The following is a 13885-nucleotide window of genomic DNA, read 5'->3' as shown; positions in this document are numbered from 1 at the left end:
GTCCGTGAAAAATGGTAAAATGAGTAATGTATCAATTTTCAGGATCCACTTAATAAATGCAGTTTTGCAAAACATGCAGGCATTGCTTGTGTTTACTAGAGGTTAGGCTGGTTTCTCTGGTGAGATCATAAAATGTTGAATTGATCATTTAGCCTAATTTGTCCTTGATTAACTCAATACTTTATTAGATGACACGAGTCTATTAAATATGCGTTTGCAAACATGCTATAACGTGGGGATTGAAGCAGAGTAAGTATTGAGCTTTGTTCAACCATTGCACAGGCATCAAATACCAGCAGGGGGCGAAATAAGTCCACTTTGTCCACCTCGGGAGCATTTACCCCTGCAGCCTGTCTGCTGTCTGTGTTGTTTTGTTTGCATGTAGAGGGTGAGTGGGGGAGAAGGGACGTGTGCTCAGGTCCTTTTAACAAAGAACCTGGACACTCTGTGTGAGAGACTGCATGCTGTTATGTTAGATATTACCTTTCATCATTTGCACTTATGAAAAAGAGGTATTTATTTTTCTTTATCCTCGAAAGTAGCCATTCGGGTTGAGCCAAAGCAATATCCGTAACAGGCACGGTGTGGCTTTGTTGTTTTGATTCTCTTGCCTGTTTGATGTTATTCAGTTAGCTAGTTTTAGTTTGTCATAGTTGAGAAAAGATGTCCACTGACTGCCAGAAGACCACTGCCAAGGCCATCCCGTCGACCAGGAGGGTGACAGTCAACGACGCGGAGCACATGCCTCATGACTACTCCACTACTCCCGGAGGGACCCTGTTCAGCACAACCCCGGGTGGTGCGTACTGTTATTCACTGTATTCACTTAAGAGATATTGTATTAACCACGGGCATACGATTTGTACAACTATCCATCAAGCAGCTGCATTGTCGGAGAGTGCAGGCGCTGCTCAGGCTAGCTCCATGAGGTCTGCTCCTGTCAAACGCCACCGTGCAGAGCCAGCTGCTAGCTCCGCCTCAGCTAACTGCTAACCCTGGCTAGCAAGTGTTCGGCTGGAAAGAGAGAAGGAGATACAAAGCTGACTCTGAAGCCGTAAAGTAAATACGACCCAAGGCTTGTGGGTGGTATAGACTTAAATCACAAATAAAGTCTTTTATTGTGGGTTTCCTCAGCTCATTTTGGGACGTTAGCGACTCCTACTGTTCACTTCTACGTCACCGAGAACTCAAGCCGTGATTGGGTCTCTCCAGTGTGACGTCACTGAATTATGTCTAGTTTTGTGCACTTTAGATTTTTGAACGACTTTTAATTAGACGTTTTATTTGTATGTAAATATGATAAACATGAGATCAGAACAGTAACACCTTTTGTGAACAATTATGTAGTAGTTTTCAAACTTTAACATTATGTGGCTCGTTGCAACCATGAGGAAGTGTAAAGTAAATTGATGAAGTGTACAAGCAAGCGAAAGAAAGAAATACCTTACCATCTTTGTTTGTATTGGTATAATTAACCTCTCCTTCATCTGTTTTTTTTTTTATGTATGGCTGATGTACAAAACCAAACACACCCACAAATTTTTTTATTATCTTTATACTTATATACTATATTTAAAATATTAGCAGGGTCTTATTTGAACATGCTAATACACTCTGCACAATATAAGGGTAGAGGTTAAAAATACTCACTTTTGTGCAAACACGTCTTTTTTTTCTCCATTCAGTGTTTCATAGTTGGATTTAATCATTTTTATCTGTAAGATTTTAGTGTCTAGTGTAGAGCTGCAAAGATCAGTCAATTAGATCAGATTAAATCAGTAAATAGTCGTTTGTCAGAAAAATAATTGGCAACTATTTTGATTAATTTTGATTAGTGGTTTAAGTCATTTTTTGAATTAAAAACTCACCAAACAATGTTGCTTCCACCTTGGACTCAGGAGAGGGAAGGAGGAATATTTTTCACTATTTACTGACATTTTATAGACTTAATCGAGACCATAGTTTGGAGATTAATTTCTCAATTAGTTGCAGCCCTAGTCTAATAAATATATGAATACATCAGCAAAGTAATAAGTACGGGTGAGAAGTGGATGTGCTGCACACCTGCAGACACATAAGCAGTAGATGCCAGTCAGCTACAGTATGTGAGACTTCAGTGCTCTTTCTGAGCGAATGCAGTGCTCTATCTCTGATGGTCATCCATTGCTTTTCCTGCCTTTTCACTCAAAAGGTACCAGGATCATCTACGACCGAAAGTTCCTGCTGGGTTGTCGCAGCTCTCCGGTGGCTAAGACTCCTCCACGAGGTCTGCCCAACATTCCAGGGGTGACCAGTCCATCCTCCAAAGACACCAAGGAGAAAGCCCATAATGGAGAACTACTGAACAACAACAACATCACTGCACCTGACAGCAACAACACTGGTATATTCAGACACCTCAGACACACATCACTGGGTGGCATTTGGAGTGAAGGATTCAGTCCTAGATTCAAATGTAAATTCAAGTAACCACTGAAAACCACAGCACTGATTCAACGCTCTGAAAAATCGTTAGCCCAGTTATGTCATTTGTATCACTGTTAACCATTAGATCATACAACATACACGTTTTGCTGCCCTTTTCTGCCTTTGGCAGATGATAGGTGGAGATCATTTGTGCTGTGCATAACATTTTTCATGTTAAAAGAAACATGCCAAGTTAAGAGTTGTTATTTCTGTAAGTCGACTTGCAACAAACTGTACAACTGCATCCATTTCATCTGCACCATTTTCATTGCATTTTTTTTTCTGGCGCATTTTTTCTGGTTGCGGCACAAGAAGATGACATGCCCCTTCTTAATCCCATTTACTAAACTATATTGGCTTGGTTTGTTTTTACAACTGGGTGAACAACTGTTACTAAGCACAACATCAGGCATATTTTATCTCTAAAAAACATGATGTGGGCTGTGATTCAGAGGGCTGGGACCGGGCTAAAAAGGCACAAGTGACAAGTTACCTCATTTGATTTTGTCTTTTTTATTCTTGAAAGAATTGGTTGAGTACTAACACGAGTAAATGTCAGAGTGTGAGTAAATGTTTTCATTTTAAATGAATTCATATTTATGCAAGTTGTTTGTAATCAAGGCATTTCAAATTACATTTTATAACAGTGTTAAAATGATTTATTGATACGTAACTAACTTGTCAAATTATTCACAAACACTTCCTGCCATGCTGACTGTCTGATGTTATTTAATTATGTTTTACCAGCTAATGACATGTGTGCATGAGACTGTTAAAGATGAATCGTATTGCAGTGTGGCAGTTTGTGCGCTGTTTGTGAAATGTGTTTTTGTGTTTCTTTAAGGTGATGATGCGCAGTTTGAAATGGACATCTAGGTGGTGCTGGAACAAGTATTAAGATGTCAGACTTACAACATGATGCTGTGAAGAAAGAATCAGGAGCACCTTCTCTCTTCCTATCGTCCATTCCATGAAGCCGGAGGTTCGCCTTTAGTATCCACAGTGTCTTTTTGTCTTCAAGTCTGTCATTTGCTAGTTTTGCCCAGAACAAATCTGTAATGAAGCCTTTTCTGTCTGTCTCAAGGCTTAATCCTGATTTATGTGTGACAAAGTGTGCCTTCCTGTAGCGGCTACTTGTTCGAAATCAACACTGGGAAGTATGTAACACCAACAAAGCCTCATCCTTCACTACTGAGAGACATTAATGAAAATGAAGATCTAATTTTCTGAATTTATAAGCATTCCACAAGCGTTTGTGACATGATGTGCTTTTATTTCCATACATTTCCTGACACCTCTCCTCAAATATTGCCTTGAAATGTTCAAGTTACTGTATAATTTGATGCATAGCTGATCGTGCTCTTAAAATTTAAAATAGTACTTCACCTGAAGTGTCATACAGAGAATGTATGAAACTGAATTTTGTTGATGAAATTTTGCAACAGATTTTCACACGGTTTGTAGGGAGATAAAAAGCATTAAAGCACACACCATTAAAGTTAACAACACATTGTCTTTGTCATGTATTTTTCAGTGTGCATTGATTGTGTGCTACTAGTGGGTCTTGTGCTACTGTCACATCAGTAGGTTATAAAAATACAGTCCACTGACATAAGTTGGGCAGTGTCTTCATGTTAAGTCAGTTCTCTGGTTTGAATACACATTTCTCTTGCAGATGTCATCTGAAAGAGCAAAGCCATGGATTTTGTTCTTTCTTCAATGAAAATAACAAGAAAAAAAATTGAATACAACTCATTTAATTTCACTTCAAATTTTTAAGTAAATGAAAAGCTAATATGCATTTTGAAATGATATTTCTGAACTGTCTCGCTTCGCAGCCTGTAGCAATTCCTGTGTTCCCCTGATTCAGCACAAATCGTATCAGGAATTCCTCCAGGAGATCACTGATAACCTCAGTCGGTGGACTGTATAAAGAGAGGTCAATATACATAGCTCTCTACATAGCTTGGGAGAAACTCCTCCTTTTCCTTCCATTCAACATTTCCATTTCCACTTCTACTACTGGCACCTTGTTGGTATTCTGTGCCTGTTTTTCTAAGCTCGTTCTGAGGTGGCTTAGCAAACTTCCCCTTTGAAGATTTTAATCATTACAAGCTTCTAAATAACTGGATGAAACTAATGTGCCATGACATCCCAACCTGAGTATTACTTATTGTACTGAATTACTCACTGTACTTTGACAGCACCATTTGTCACTGTGTGGAGTTTTATGTTCCTCTGTGTGTATGCACTACCCAAAAGATTTGCAAGTCAGGTGGACTGGACACTAAATTATCCACATTTATGAATAAGAGCAGTTTTGTTCAGCCTGTGATGAACTGGTGACCTGTACAAGGTGTGTCCCTACCTTTCACAGATGCATGCTGTAAGAGGCTTCAGCTCTCTGTGACCTTGAATCTTAATCACAGGGTTTGTGGGTTGCAGATAATGTCAAAGAGCCTGTTTACAGGTTTACTGATTGTGTGCAAAACATTTCAGTGGCAGAAAAAGAAATACTGCAGGTCCACTAGTTCGATCCCCAACGCTGCCGAAAGTGTAAAATTATCCCTAAAGCATTTTCAGTAATGTAAAACCAGGCCTTTGTGGAAGGGCCTTTATATCAGTATTTCTTTGCAGTTATTCCTGGTAGAGTGAGACAATGCAGCTACCGGACCAACAGGGTCACGTTTGTTCCGAATAGAAAGTGACATGATTTGGAGTTGGTGACACCAAGCTCTCGCTGAACATGGTCATTACCATTACTGTTATTTCCCACTTAGTTCTTTAAGTATTGATACAAACCAACACAAATTGAAGCTGAGACTTGGGACTTTAATGTAGTATCCATTTTTATTTCAGATTGTGCTGAAGCATCTGTCACTGCTGTTGTTTAATTAAGCATAAGCATATGTGATGGCGTAAGCCTTTCGGTGATGAAAATTTTAAAGGCGTCATCAGCAAGGTCATTTCTGAAAAAACCAAAACTGAGCGAACTGTCTGGTCTTGTCTTGGCTTTCGTTGTGGATTGAATGGTTTCAGATGATCAGTTCCAGTCTACCCTGTCCTTCCTCCACAGTAGCCTCAGCATCCAGACGTTGACTCTCCCCATTCCTTCAGACTGCTCTCTGTTTGTTTGGGGTCTAATTCCCCTTGTCACCTCTGCTTCCTGACACCCCCACCCCGCCTCCCTAAAATAAACAAGTGCTACTGCTTTTTCCTCCCCTATTGATCTGTCCTTCAGTATACCTTTGGAGCTGCTCCACTCAGCATGCTTGTTTGATCACAATCAACAAAAGAAGCCTGGCCACAGAGGAGCTAATGACCTCTGATGATGAGTGCACTGTAATGGGACCAAAGATGCGGATTGGAGGTGAAGAAGGCAAATACACTAAATTGTTTGCTGGTCACCAGTCAGAGAAGACAAGTGGGATTAAGATGTAAATGAGTATCTACGAGCAGGTTGAGCGTCTGAGGAGTGGTTTTTGTTAATCCAAAACGATTCTGTATAACAAGGTGTGTGACTGTCATCCTGTACAAAAGCTACTGATAATTCAATGGAAAGTGCAACAAATGAAATACAGCTAAAAATTGACATGAAATGAATTCTCTCAAGCCCTGCATTAAGTTGTGCATGGAAGTAAATAGTGGCCATAAGGTTTAGAAGCAAACTTAAATATCATTTAATAATTAGCTCTGAAATATTTTCCTTTGAAAATCATCTGAATTTATGTTGTCTGAGTTCCCATCTTTTAAATGTTTGTCAATTTAATTTTGTGTGGTTTCAAAAATGTTATTCTCAGTATACTGGTCAAAGGTTTTTGAACACCTCAATTTTCCTGTTGTTTATATAAATTTAGATAGTGTTATTTCTCAGTGTACTCTGAAATTAAATAAATAATAATTTTTTTTTTTTTTTTTGACTCATTCAGCAGCCAAACACACTCGTAACATCTTTCTACAATGGAACACTGTTTGAACAGTTTCTCCCAACACTGTTGCACAAGCTCTTCCATCATTTAGTTCTTTTCTTTTGATGTTTTGTGTCATTATCTTGCAGTAGGGTGAACCCTGACTTTGTTTTTTACTTGTCTTTTTGACACCATTCTGATAGCAGTATTACAGTTGTAGTCCCTGCAGTACAGTATTGTTCTAATAATGCATCAGTGGGTGTAGTAACACAGCTTGTTCCAACACTGGCCTTGTACAGATGGAGGGTTTGTAAGTCATTGACAAAAGGTGGGGCACCAGTAGGAGTTGTTTGCATTGACTTTCAAGGCTGCATTTACGTCTTGTTTTTTCATTTTCAGTTTTTGGTGACCCAAACTTTTTTTTAAATTTCTTTGGCAGTTTTGTTTTCTTACCTTTGTACCATTCAGTGTTATTCACTGGACCGAACTACTTAAATTTCTATAAAAACTGGTAAAATAGGGCTGTTCTAAAACCTTTGACTGGTAGTGTACATAATATACTTTCAGGATTCAATAATTCATTCCAACTGAAAATAAAAGAGCCCAATATTCAAATCTATACTCACAACACCATACGTTTGTCAAAATAAAATGTTTTAATATATCTTACATATTTTATGTACAAAATATACATGATGATGTATAAATAGATAAAACATGACACTTGCATATTGGAGTTCAGTCCATAATAAAGATAGAAAATACTATAGTGTACCACCCAGTATGGATGAAATATACTTTGAAGTCATTCAACCTTAACAGTCATATCCTGTCATTATTCGTGGTAAAAGGTCATAACTAGGAACTCTCAGTTTTCCATTTGAACATGTATACATTTGATTTAAAGTTCAAGATTATGCTCTGTCGATAGTTGCTCTTTTGACTGCGGTGAAACTAGTGATGGGTGGGTCTTCAGTGACATCCACACTCTTCAACAATCATGTCCTCGTGATGCCGCAGGGCCAAATCATCATTCTCGTAGTACAGCATGGAGAGTGGGCTGAGGCGCGTTGGTACGCACGACGGGCACGTCACTCTTTCTGGATGGTGATGACGCAAGAGGCTCTGAAAAATAGATGAATGATTCACATGAATAAACCAGGAACTACAGACAAACTTGTGATTGTTTAAGATTCTATTGTATTAAATGGAATTAAAAAATGAGTTGCCATCTTACCTGCATATATGCATGGTTGGTGGGATGGAAGGACTCATCCAGTGGCGTAGGACACTCTCCCTCACAACGATATGCGTTATAGCGCTTAGGATGGACAATCCACTCATCCCAGCCAATGTGGTCAAAGTCCACCCACAGGTCTACCTTCCGACACAGTGGCCTCTGGGCCGGCTCTGCTGCTGGCGCAGCAGTAGGTGCAGCACCACCAGCCACTCTCATCCTCTCCATTCGGTTCCTTTTGTGGCGTCGACTTTGACTGTCAGTGCTGACTCTGTCCGTAGTCACATACTTGGAGTTCTCCACAGTATGAATGAGACTGTAAGCTGAGTGACCCTCTTGAGGCAGGTTATGATTGGAGAAGACGACCATCATGACCCGGTTCATGGTTAGATGGTGTATTTTTCTCTGCCTCAATCCCAAATTTTTGAAGATGGACTTTCCAGTTCTGTCTCCTTCCTCCCCTGCACCACTCCCATGCTCTGTTTCAGACTCTCCTGAGGCCTCCTGGCTTGACACTCTATCTCCTTGGTACAGCCAGTATTTTAACAGAGCAGTCACATTAAAAACCTTCCAGGAAGACTTTGTGCTGCTGGGTGATGTGCCAAAGCTCCCCAGGAAAAGGTGCTCATCCTGGCATGATGTGCTGCCCAGGTCACAGCTCTGCTTTCGGGAGTGATACAAATCCACAGTGGCATGCTTGGAGGCAGAGAAAGCTGGCAGCCCGATCCGAAGTTCTGCCAACTGGACCAGTTCACTAGTAGAGATGGTTGACATATCGAATGTGACTGCCCATCTTTCACCCACTTGATGGCAACCTAAAAATGAGACAATGACATTTGAATGAGAACTCAAATTCACACACAACAGTCAGCAGTCTGGATGATTCTGGGAAAACCAGATCCCTGGACAAATGTCAAAACACTGGAGTGGGCGGGTGAACAGAGCAGGATGTGTATTGAACCCCCCTGTGCAAGGACGTCTGAGGGCTAATATACACACCCTCTCACATAAAACAGAGAAAGCCTTTAAAGTGGAATAAGCATTTTGACACTTGCTAGGTTGTAAAAAGGGAGGGTCTGATAACACAGATAGTGAACCAACCAGAGAGCTGCAGGAGAGCAGAGTACACACAGGAGAAACTAACATATGCAGTATGTAAGTACAGGTTTATGTCCAGTAATGTATATAAGCATCATCAAAAAAACAAAACAGTTAACTCACCTCTGGCCACCAGACTCAGGACAGAGTCAGAACTGTGCGCTGATGGGTTGTCACCTTGTGTGGCGATGGTGTTGACAGCTACTGATGATGAGGAATCAGCAGTCCTGAAGGAGCGGTACAGCTGCATCATGTACAGAGGGTATCTGCTGCGATGACTGACCGAGAGATTCCTCAATGCTAAACTGGTCTCGAGGCGTGTGTGATGTCTGAGCCTCTGAGCAGAGAAAACAGTTCCAACGGAGTCGAGGAGGAGCGCACAAAAAACTGTCAACACCTTAGCTTCCATTTTTACTGAAACTCCAAAAATCTACACAAACTACAACCAGAGAGAGGCAAAGATCTCCTTCCTTCCTCCAGCTGGTCTCTGGCTGAAATGATGCTGTGTGCAGACAGAGCTCCAGACAGGCCCCTTTATAGTGGACAGCTGCCCTTTGATGACCTCTGACCACTCCAGGCATCTCGACAGCCCCTCTGATCATCAGAGCACATCAGAGGGGCAGAAAAAAGAAAACATTTAGCCAAGGTCATTGTCCTGCCAAACTGCCTGGCCTTTTATATTCATTCAGGAGCCTAATCCTCTTGGCATGTAAAAACCCATTAACAAATAACACTTAAAATCTTGTACAGCCATTAGCACCTTTCTGTTTCGTAACAGTGGCACAAGTAACGGAAAGTTTTACAAATCTTTCACAATAAAATGGACAAAACATCACAAAAAAATAAAAAAATGAACACGCTTTTATTATTAAAAAACAGAACAAATACAGTATTTGCCTTGTTTGCTTGTTCCAGTCTGTCAAGAATGTATTAAATATTATCAAGCACAAACAATGTGTGATGGTCAGTAAACCATGTTTTCATATGTTCACAGTAGTGATAGCACAGATTTAGTGTATGATTTGCATAGGCTCTAAAACCGCTTCAATGATCTGTGTGTCAGTAACGTGGTTATGTGAGTTATTATGTCATGGAGAGAAACAGTTCTTATGATTTCAAGTGGAATAAACAGTAAAACAAGTACCTTTTATAAGTACACAGTGACTTTCAAAACTAACAAATAACTTAACAAAAAACAAAGAGCTGAAAAACAATGTAACAATCTAAAGGTCTCTTTAGAAGAATATTTGTACACAGATGAAAGTCAATCTGTGTTTCATGTAGAGGCAGCGGTTTATCAAAAAGAGAAGTCTGTTTTACATTACTTTATATTTCTTTCACATGTATATTTATATTTATTTACATTTATATGTCAGTTAACACACTTGATTGAATGAGGTATGACTGGTCTCATCTGTTTCCCATTATTGATGTTAGCTGACGACTGTCCTCTCACAGAGTATTGAAGAAGTTCTTCACCTGTGTATGAAAAAGGTACTTTAGGATCACAATGGGTCAAAAACATGAAACACATCACATCAGAAAACAAAAATGTCCCATGGCTATGAGTTCTCATTAAATCAGGGGCAAGACTGTGGGGATAGGAAATGGCAGCTCAAACGTTACAGTGACCTCTTGTGGTTAACTCTGGCACAGCAGCTGCTAGATCAGAGCGCAATAAAAAATGAACGCACCTTTGTAATAAGCTGCTCTCGCACCTCTAGGTCGCTCAGAAACTCCACACTGGCATCGAGATGTAGCACAGGTATCTGTTTCAACTTCTCAAAATGTATTCTGAAAAGAGAGAGCCAAGCTGTATAAGACACTTCATCACATTAACAGCCCACATTAAGTCCCCAGACCACACACTGTTGACCGTCATTTGTTCACAGCTGAGCAACAAACAGCTGCGAGGAAAGGCATTTAAGATGGTGGATGTTAAACAGGAATCTGAGTAGAGCATCCCGTAATACAACGGCTGTCCCACTGCTGGTGTCATTCATTTCAGTTTTAAAATTACGCACCACATTCTGGTGGGATATCAGGATTTCAGGTCATAACAGCTAAATATCACATTTGAATTAATTAATTTGCTTATATTCATTGCAGGCAAACCTGGATAAAACAGGTCTGTATTCACAGAAACCAGCTGAGTATAAAAAAGCGTAAATAATGACGAACTAGGTGGATCCCCAATAATGGCTGAAAAAAGGTAACTTTTTATGACTCACTTCAAAGGTTATGTTTAAATGATTCAAAAAACAAATATCAGTGGTCCCTGAAAATATTCAAAACAAAAGGCTCGGAAGAGGACAAACAACCCCCAAGTGATGTCAGTACTACTCACTCAGTGCTCTTCTCAACAAGCCACTTCTCATGTTGAACGTGCAGCTTATTCAGATAGTCCAGTTTCACTCCCTTCTCCTCTGCTCTTCCTCGACGCTCCAGACGCTCCATACATTTCTGAGAAATGCACAAAACTGCCCATGTCTTTCTACTTTTTTTTTTATGATGACACTGAATATTTGACAATGATGAAAAGCTACAGTAAGAACTATAAAAACGTTAACATTGACCAGAACTTAAAATTGTTACAACTGCATGTTTTTTGGATTCAAATTCTTTGTTGTTATTGTCTTGTCTTGAAATCGAAACATGAAACATTTGATGTTCATACCTCTGGTGGGGCTGTGAGGTAGATTATGCCTTCCAGCTCCACCTGGTGTCCAAACTGCTCCACCAGGAGGGAGTGCCAGTCCTGGTAAACTGCCCACTCTGTAGAGTTGATACAACCCAACTCAAACATGTTCAGGGCAAAGATGTATCTGGCAGGACAGAGAGCCAAGTTTCATTTTATGCAAAACAATAAAGGGAAGTGCATTTGCTAAATGAGTTCAATCGCACACAAAGTACATGTATACATTTCATATTAGTTCTATCCTGATTACCAAAACAGTAATTATACGGTGACAATGTCTGAGTTTAGGGATAGTGTACTAAGTCCAATCTAAGTCTGGTTTCAAGAGCTTTGGGAACGATGACATCAGCACCTTCACACCGATATGAATTGATCATGTGCCTTTTAATTATAAGTTTAATTAATAGAGCCAGAATTTCCTCCAATACAAATTCACTTTCACTTTCCAGTCTTGCCCTGAATCACTCACCTGTCGCTGTACACTGAGCGCTCATACACCTGGACAGGTGTTCCCTCTGAGCTGAGCAGGCGAGCTGGAGGAGGCTGCAGTTGTGTTCTCAGCCGGCTCATACACGAATATGTCTGAAATGTGTATGACCAGCGCTGAGGGTCCTGGTACATCATCTGCAGCAGGTTGCTGACTGTTGTCTGGGGGGATGCGTCTGTCCCCTGTCAAACACGCAAGAAGACATGATCAACTTGGCCTCTTTTGATTTTTCTTGGGGACAGATATGGAGGTCAGGAAATGTGCACACCTTTGAGGTCCCACTCTCAATGTTCTGCCACTTGCTGACAGGCTCTGCCATCACCTCCCAGTCTGGACAGGCTGACTGCAAGAGTCTTGCAAAAGTCGACTTTCCAACAGCTGATATTTGAGATCACATAACCCAAGGATCTTACATACTAGCAACACTTAGCAACACTTAGCAACAACAGACGCACAGCCAAGCCACAAAGGTCTGTGTTAATATAATAAGTTTAATCTTTTGTTATTAGTGCAAGTACACTCATGATCTTACCGATGTTGCCTTCGACAGAGACTCTCTTCACTCGAGCTTTTCCATCTTCAGTTGAAGCTTTACTCGACAAACACCTTGAACAAGAACCACCGATCTTGCCTGTCTTACTGGCCATAGTACTTAGGTTAGTGGCTGTCAGTGTTATGGCTGTGTTTCCTCCTTGCAAGAAGCTGCCCGGTGTCTTCCACTGTGGAGGAGGCGCATTAAACCCCAATCTTATCAATTCTGCTTGCCTTTTAAATTTGTAAACACGGTTGAACAGGACGCATCGGTACAGGGCAGCCATCACAATTACTGCTATTAGTACAGTAACGGAAGGACTGTGGTGTTTCCTAATGTAAATGAGCAGCTAGGACAATGACATTACCGGTGAGTTACCCTCATGGTAGCTAGCTCATCCTCTCCATGATGTAACTGCAACGGTCGTTAGGAATAATCCATTTATAGCTCATTTGGCAAACGTTTCTGTATTTATATATAACGTTATAATATTTGAATAACCCCTGTAGCGTTCACACTTCAGTGTTTCGTATATTTGCTCCCGGTAAGTAAAATTGCGACTGTAAGTTCAGAAATGACAAAGTATGTCGAAAGGCTACAAACAGTAGAAACAAAAAGTACTTCCGGTACACAAATTCTTTCCTTTCACAATAAAATCCTTCTGGCAAACCATATCCTGTCTGAACAGAAAATGAACGCCAAACGACAAATTCGTACTTGCTGGATGTCACACGCTGAGCTTATGTTGTGTGTACAGTCTTATGTTATCCCAACTACATCGTAGTTTAGGGTGGTGACAATACACAAGCGTTTGTTTGACACCCCGGAAGTACTTTAGTTTTGGCCCAGACATTTTCCATTTAGCACATCCATGGGTTCAGCAAGGACAGTTTGTTGTTAGTCTATGGAGGGAATAAGATAGAGACAAAGGCAGACAAAAGCCTTTTTTTATTCTCATAATTCAGTGATTTTAATTTAAATGTAAACTTCAAATTGTATTTTTTTTTGTTCACTTCATAATGTGGTTCCTGTGTCAAGTTGACCTAAACTCACTGATGAATAATTAAACAAGTTTACTTTTCACAAATGGAAGTGTACTTTGATGTGGCATTAGAGTGACTTTTAATGATGCCTGCGTAAGAAGCATTGTTGTTGGTACCATTTCCAACCATATTCAACCTAAGCCTTTTAAAGATGTAATCCAGCCATCAGAAGTTATGTGTGAATGGCCTCGTTTGTTAGTACACAAGTGGAAATGTGAGATATTTATGTGTTGCCTTTTCCCCAACAATGTGACTTTGAAGACATCCACTGTTTTGTCTCTAGGATTTGATCTTGCTTGTATGCCAATCAATCACATGCAATGTCAAATAGATGATAAAGTGCTGCATGTTTGGATTTATGTGACAATGTCAGGCATAAAGTAAACCCAAAATGCACACTTTTGATAACAAAGTCA

At 40.2% G+C, this 13885-nt stretch overlaps 3 protein-coding genes across 9 annotated transcripts; 1 reads left to right on the top strand and 2 right to left on the bottom strand.

Annotated features, from left to right (window-relative positions):
- The first annotated feature begins 325 nt into the window (after nt 1-325).
- LOC139624133 (eukaryotic translation initiation factor 4E-binding protein 1-like) lies at nt 326-3972 on the top strand. 4 transcript variants are annotated; one of them, XM_071482975.1, is made up of 4 exons: nt 348-512; nt 654-799; nt 2192-2383; nt 3311-3972. In XM_071482975.1, exons 2-4 carry the CDS (start codon nt 664-666, stop codon nt 3340-3342), a joined length of 360 nt encoding a protein of 119 aa, XP_071339076.1. In that variant the 5' UTR covers nt 348-512; nt 654-663; the 3' UTR covers nt 3343-3972. The 4 variants fall into 4 exon arrangements, with proteins under 4 accessions (XP_071339073.1, XP_071339076.1, XP_071339075.1 ...); XM_071482974.1 differs by having other exon boundaries at nt 644-799; XM_071482973.1 differs by having other exon boundaries at nt 630-799.
- A 3062-nt stretch (nt 3973-7034) lies between these two features.
- On the bottom strand, nt 7035-9282 carry spaw (southpaw). The gene is made up of 3 exons (XM_071484167.1): nt 8833-9282; nt 7612-8426; nt 7035-7499 (listed from the first exon to the last, which is right to left on the bottom strand). The coding sequence occupies exons 1-3, from the start codon at nt 9116-9118 to the stop codon at nt 7347-7349; spliced, it is 1254 nt and encodes a 417-aa protein (XP_071340268.1). The 5' UTR covers nt 9119-9282; the 3' UTR covers nt 7035-7346.
- Nucleotides 9283-9554: 272 nt separating this feature from the next.
- Nucleotides 9555-13083, bottom strand: dguok (deoxyguanosine kinase). 4 transcript variants are annotated; one of them, XM_071482965.1, is made up of 8 exons: nt 12805-13083; nt 12427-12613; nt 12163-12272; nt 11877-12076; nt 11387-11534; nt 11057-11172; nt 10404-10503; nt 9555-10188 (listed from the first exon to the last, which is right to left on the bottom strand). In XM_071482965.1, exons 1-8 carry the CDS (start codon nt 12808-12810, stop codon nt 10162-10164), a joined length of 894 nt encoding a protein of 297 aa, XP_071339066.1. In that variant the 5' UTR covers nt 12811-13083; the 3' UTR covers nt 9555-10161. The 4 variants fall into 4 exon arrangements, with proteins under 4 accessions (XP_071339066.1, XP_071339067.1, XP_071339065.1 ...); XM_071482966.1 differs by having other exon boundaries at nt 12794-13078; XM_071482964.1 differs by having other exon boundaries at nt 12427-13078.
- Nucleotides 13084-13885: the final 802 nt, after the last annotated feature.

The sequence above is a fragment of the Trachinotus anak genome, unplaced genomic scaffold, assembly GCF_046630095.1.
Source record: "Trachinotus anak isolate AG129_WGS33_773 ecotype Australia unplaced genomic scaffold, CSIRO_AGI_Tana_v1 ptg000008l, whole genome shotgun sequence".
In the NCBI taxonomy this organism is placed as follows: Eukaryota; Metazoa; Chordata; class Actinopteri; order Carangiformes; family Carangidae; genus Trachinotus; species Trachinotus anak.
Note: the sequence above shows the minus strand (reverse complement) of the source record. Positions and strands in the feature narration are given on the sequence as shown.

Excerpts from the sequence above, each read along its gene's own strand:
- dguok (XM_071482964.1), bottom strand. The coding sequence starts at position 12,712 with ATGGCTGCCCTGTACCGATGCGTCCTGTTCAACCGTGTTTACAAATTT. Across the intron at positions 12,273-12,426 it reads CTCTGTCGAAGGCAACATCG|CTGTTGGAAAGTCGACTTTT; the intron begins GTAAGATCATGA and ends CTCAAATATCAG. Across the intron at positions 10,189-10,403 it reads GAGAGCAGCTTATTACAAAG|GTGAAGAACTTCTTCAATAC; the intron begins GTGCGTTCATTT and ends TTTCATACACAG.
- spaw (XM_071484167.1), bottom strand. The coding sequence starts at position 9,118 with ATGGAAGCTAAGGTGTTGACAGTTTTTTGTGCGCTCCTCCTCGACTCC. Across the intron at positions 8,427-8,832 it reads CCTGAGTCTGGTGGCCAGAG|GTTGCCATCAAGTGGGTGAA; the intron begins GTGAGTTAACTG and ends TCTCATTTTTAG. Across the intron at positions 7,500-7,611 it reads CCAACCATGCATATATGCAG|AGCCTCTTGCGTCATCACCA; the intron begins GTAAGATGGCAA and ends TCTATTTTTCAG.
- LOC139624133 (XM_071482972.1), top strand. The coding sequence starts at position 664 with ATGTCCACTGACTGCCAGAAGACCACTGCCAAGGCCATCCCGTCGACC. Across the intron at positions 800-2,191 it reads GTTCAGCACAACCCCGGGTG|GTACCAGGATCATCTACGAC; the intron begins GTGCGTACTGTT and ends TTCACTCAAAAG. Across the intron at positions 2,384-3,310 it reads ACCTGACAGCAACAACACTG|GTGATGATGCGCAGTTTGAA; the intron begins GTATATTCAGAC and ends TGTTTCTTTAAG.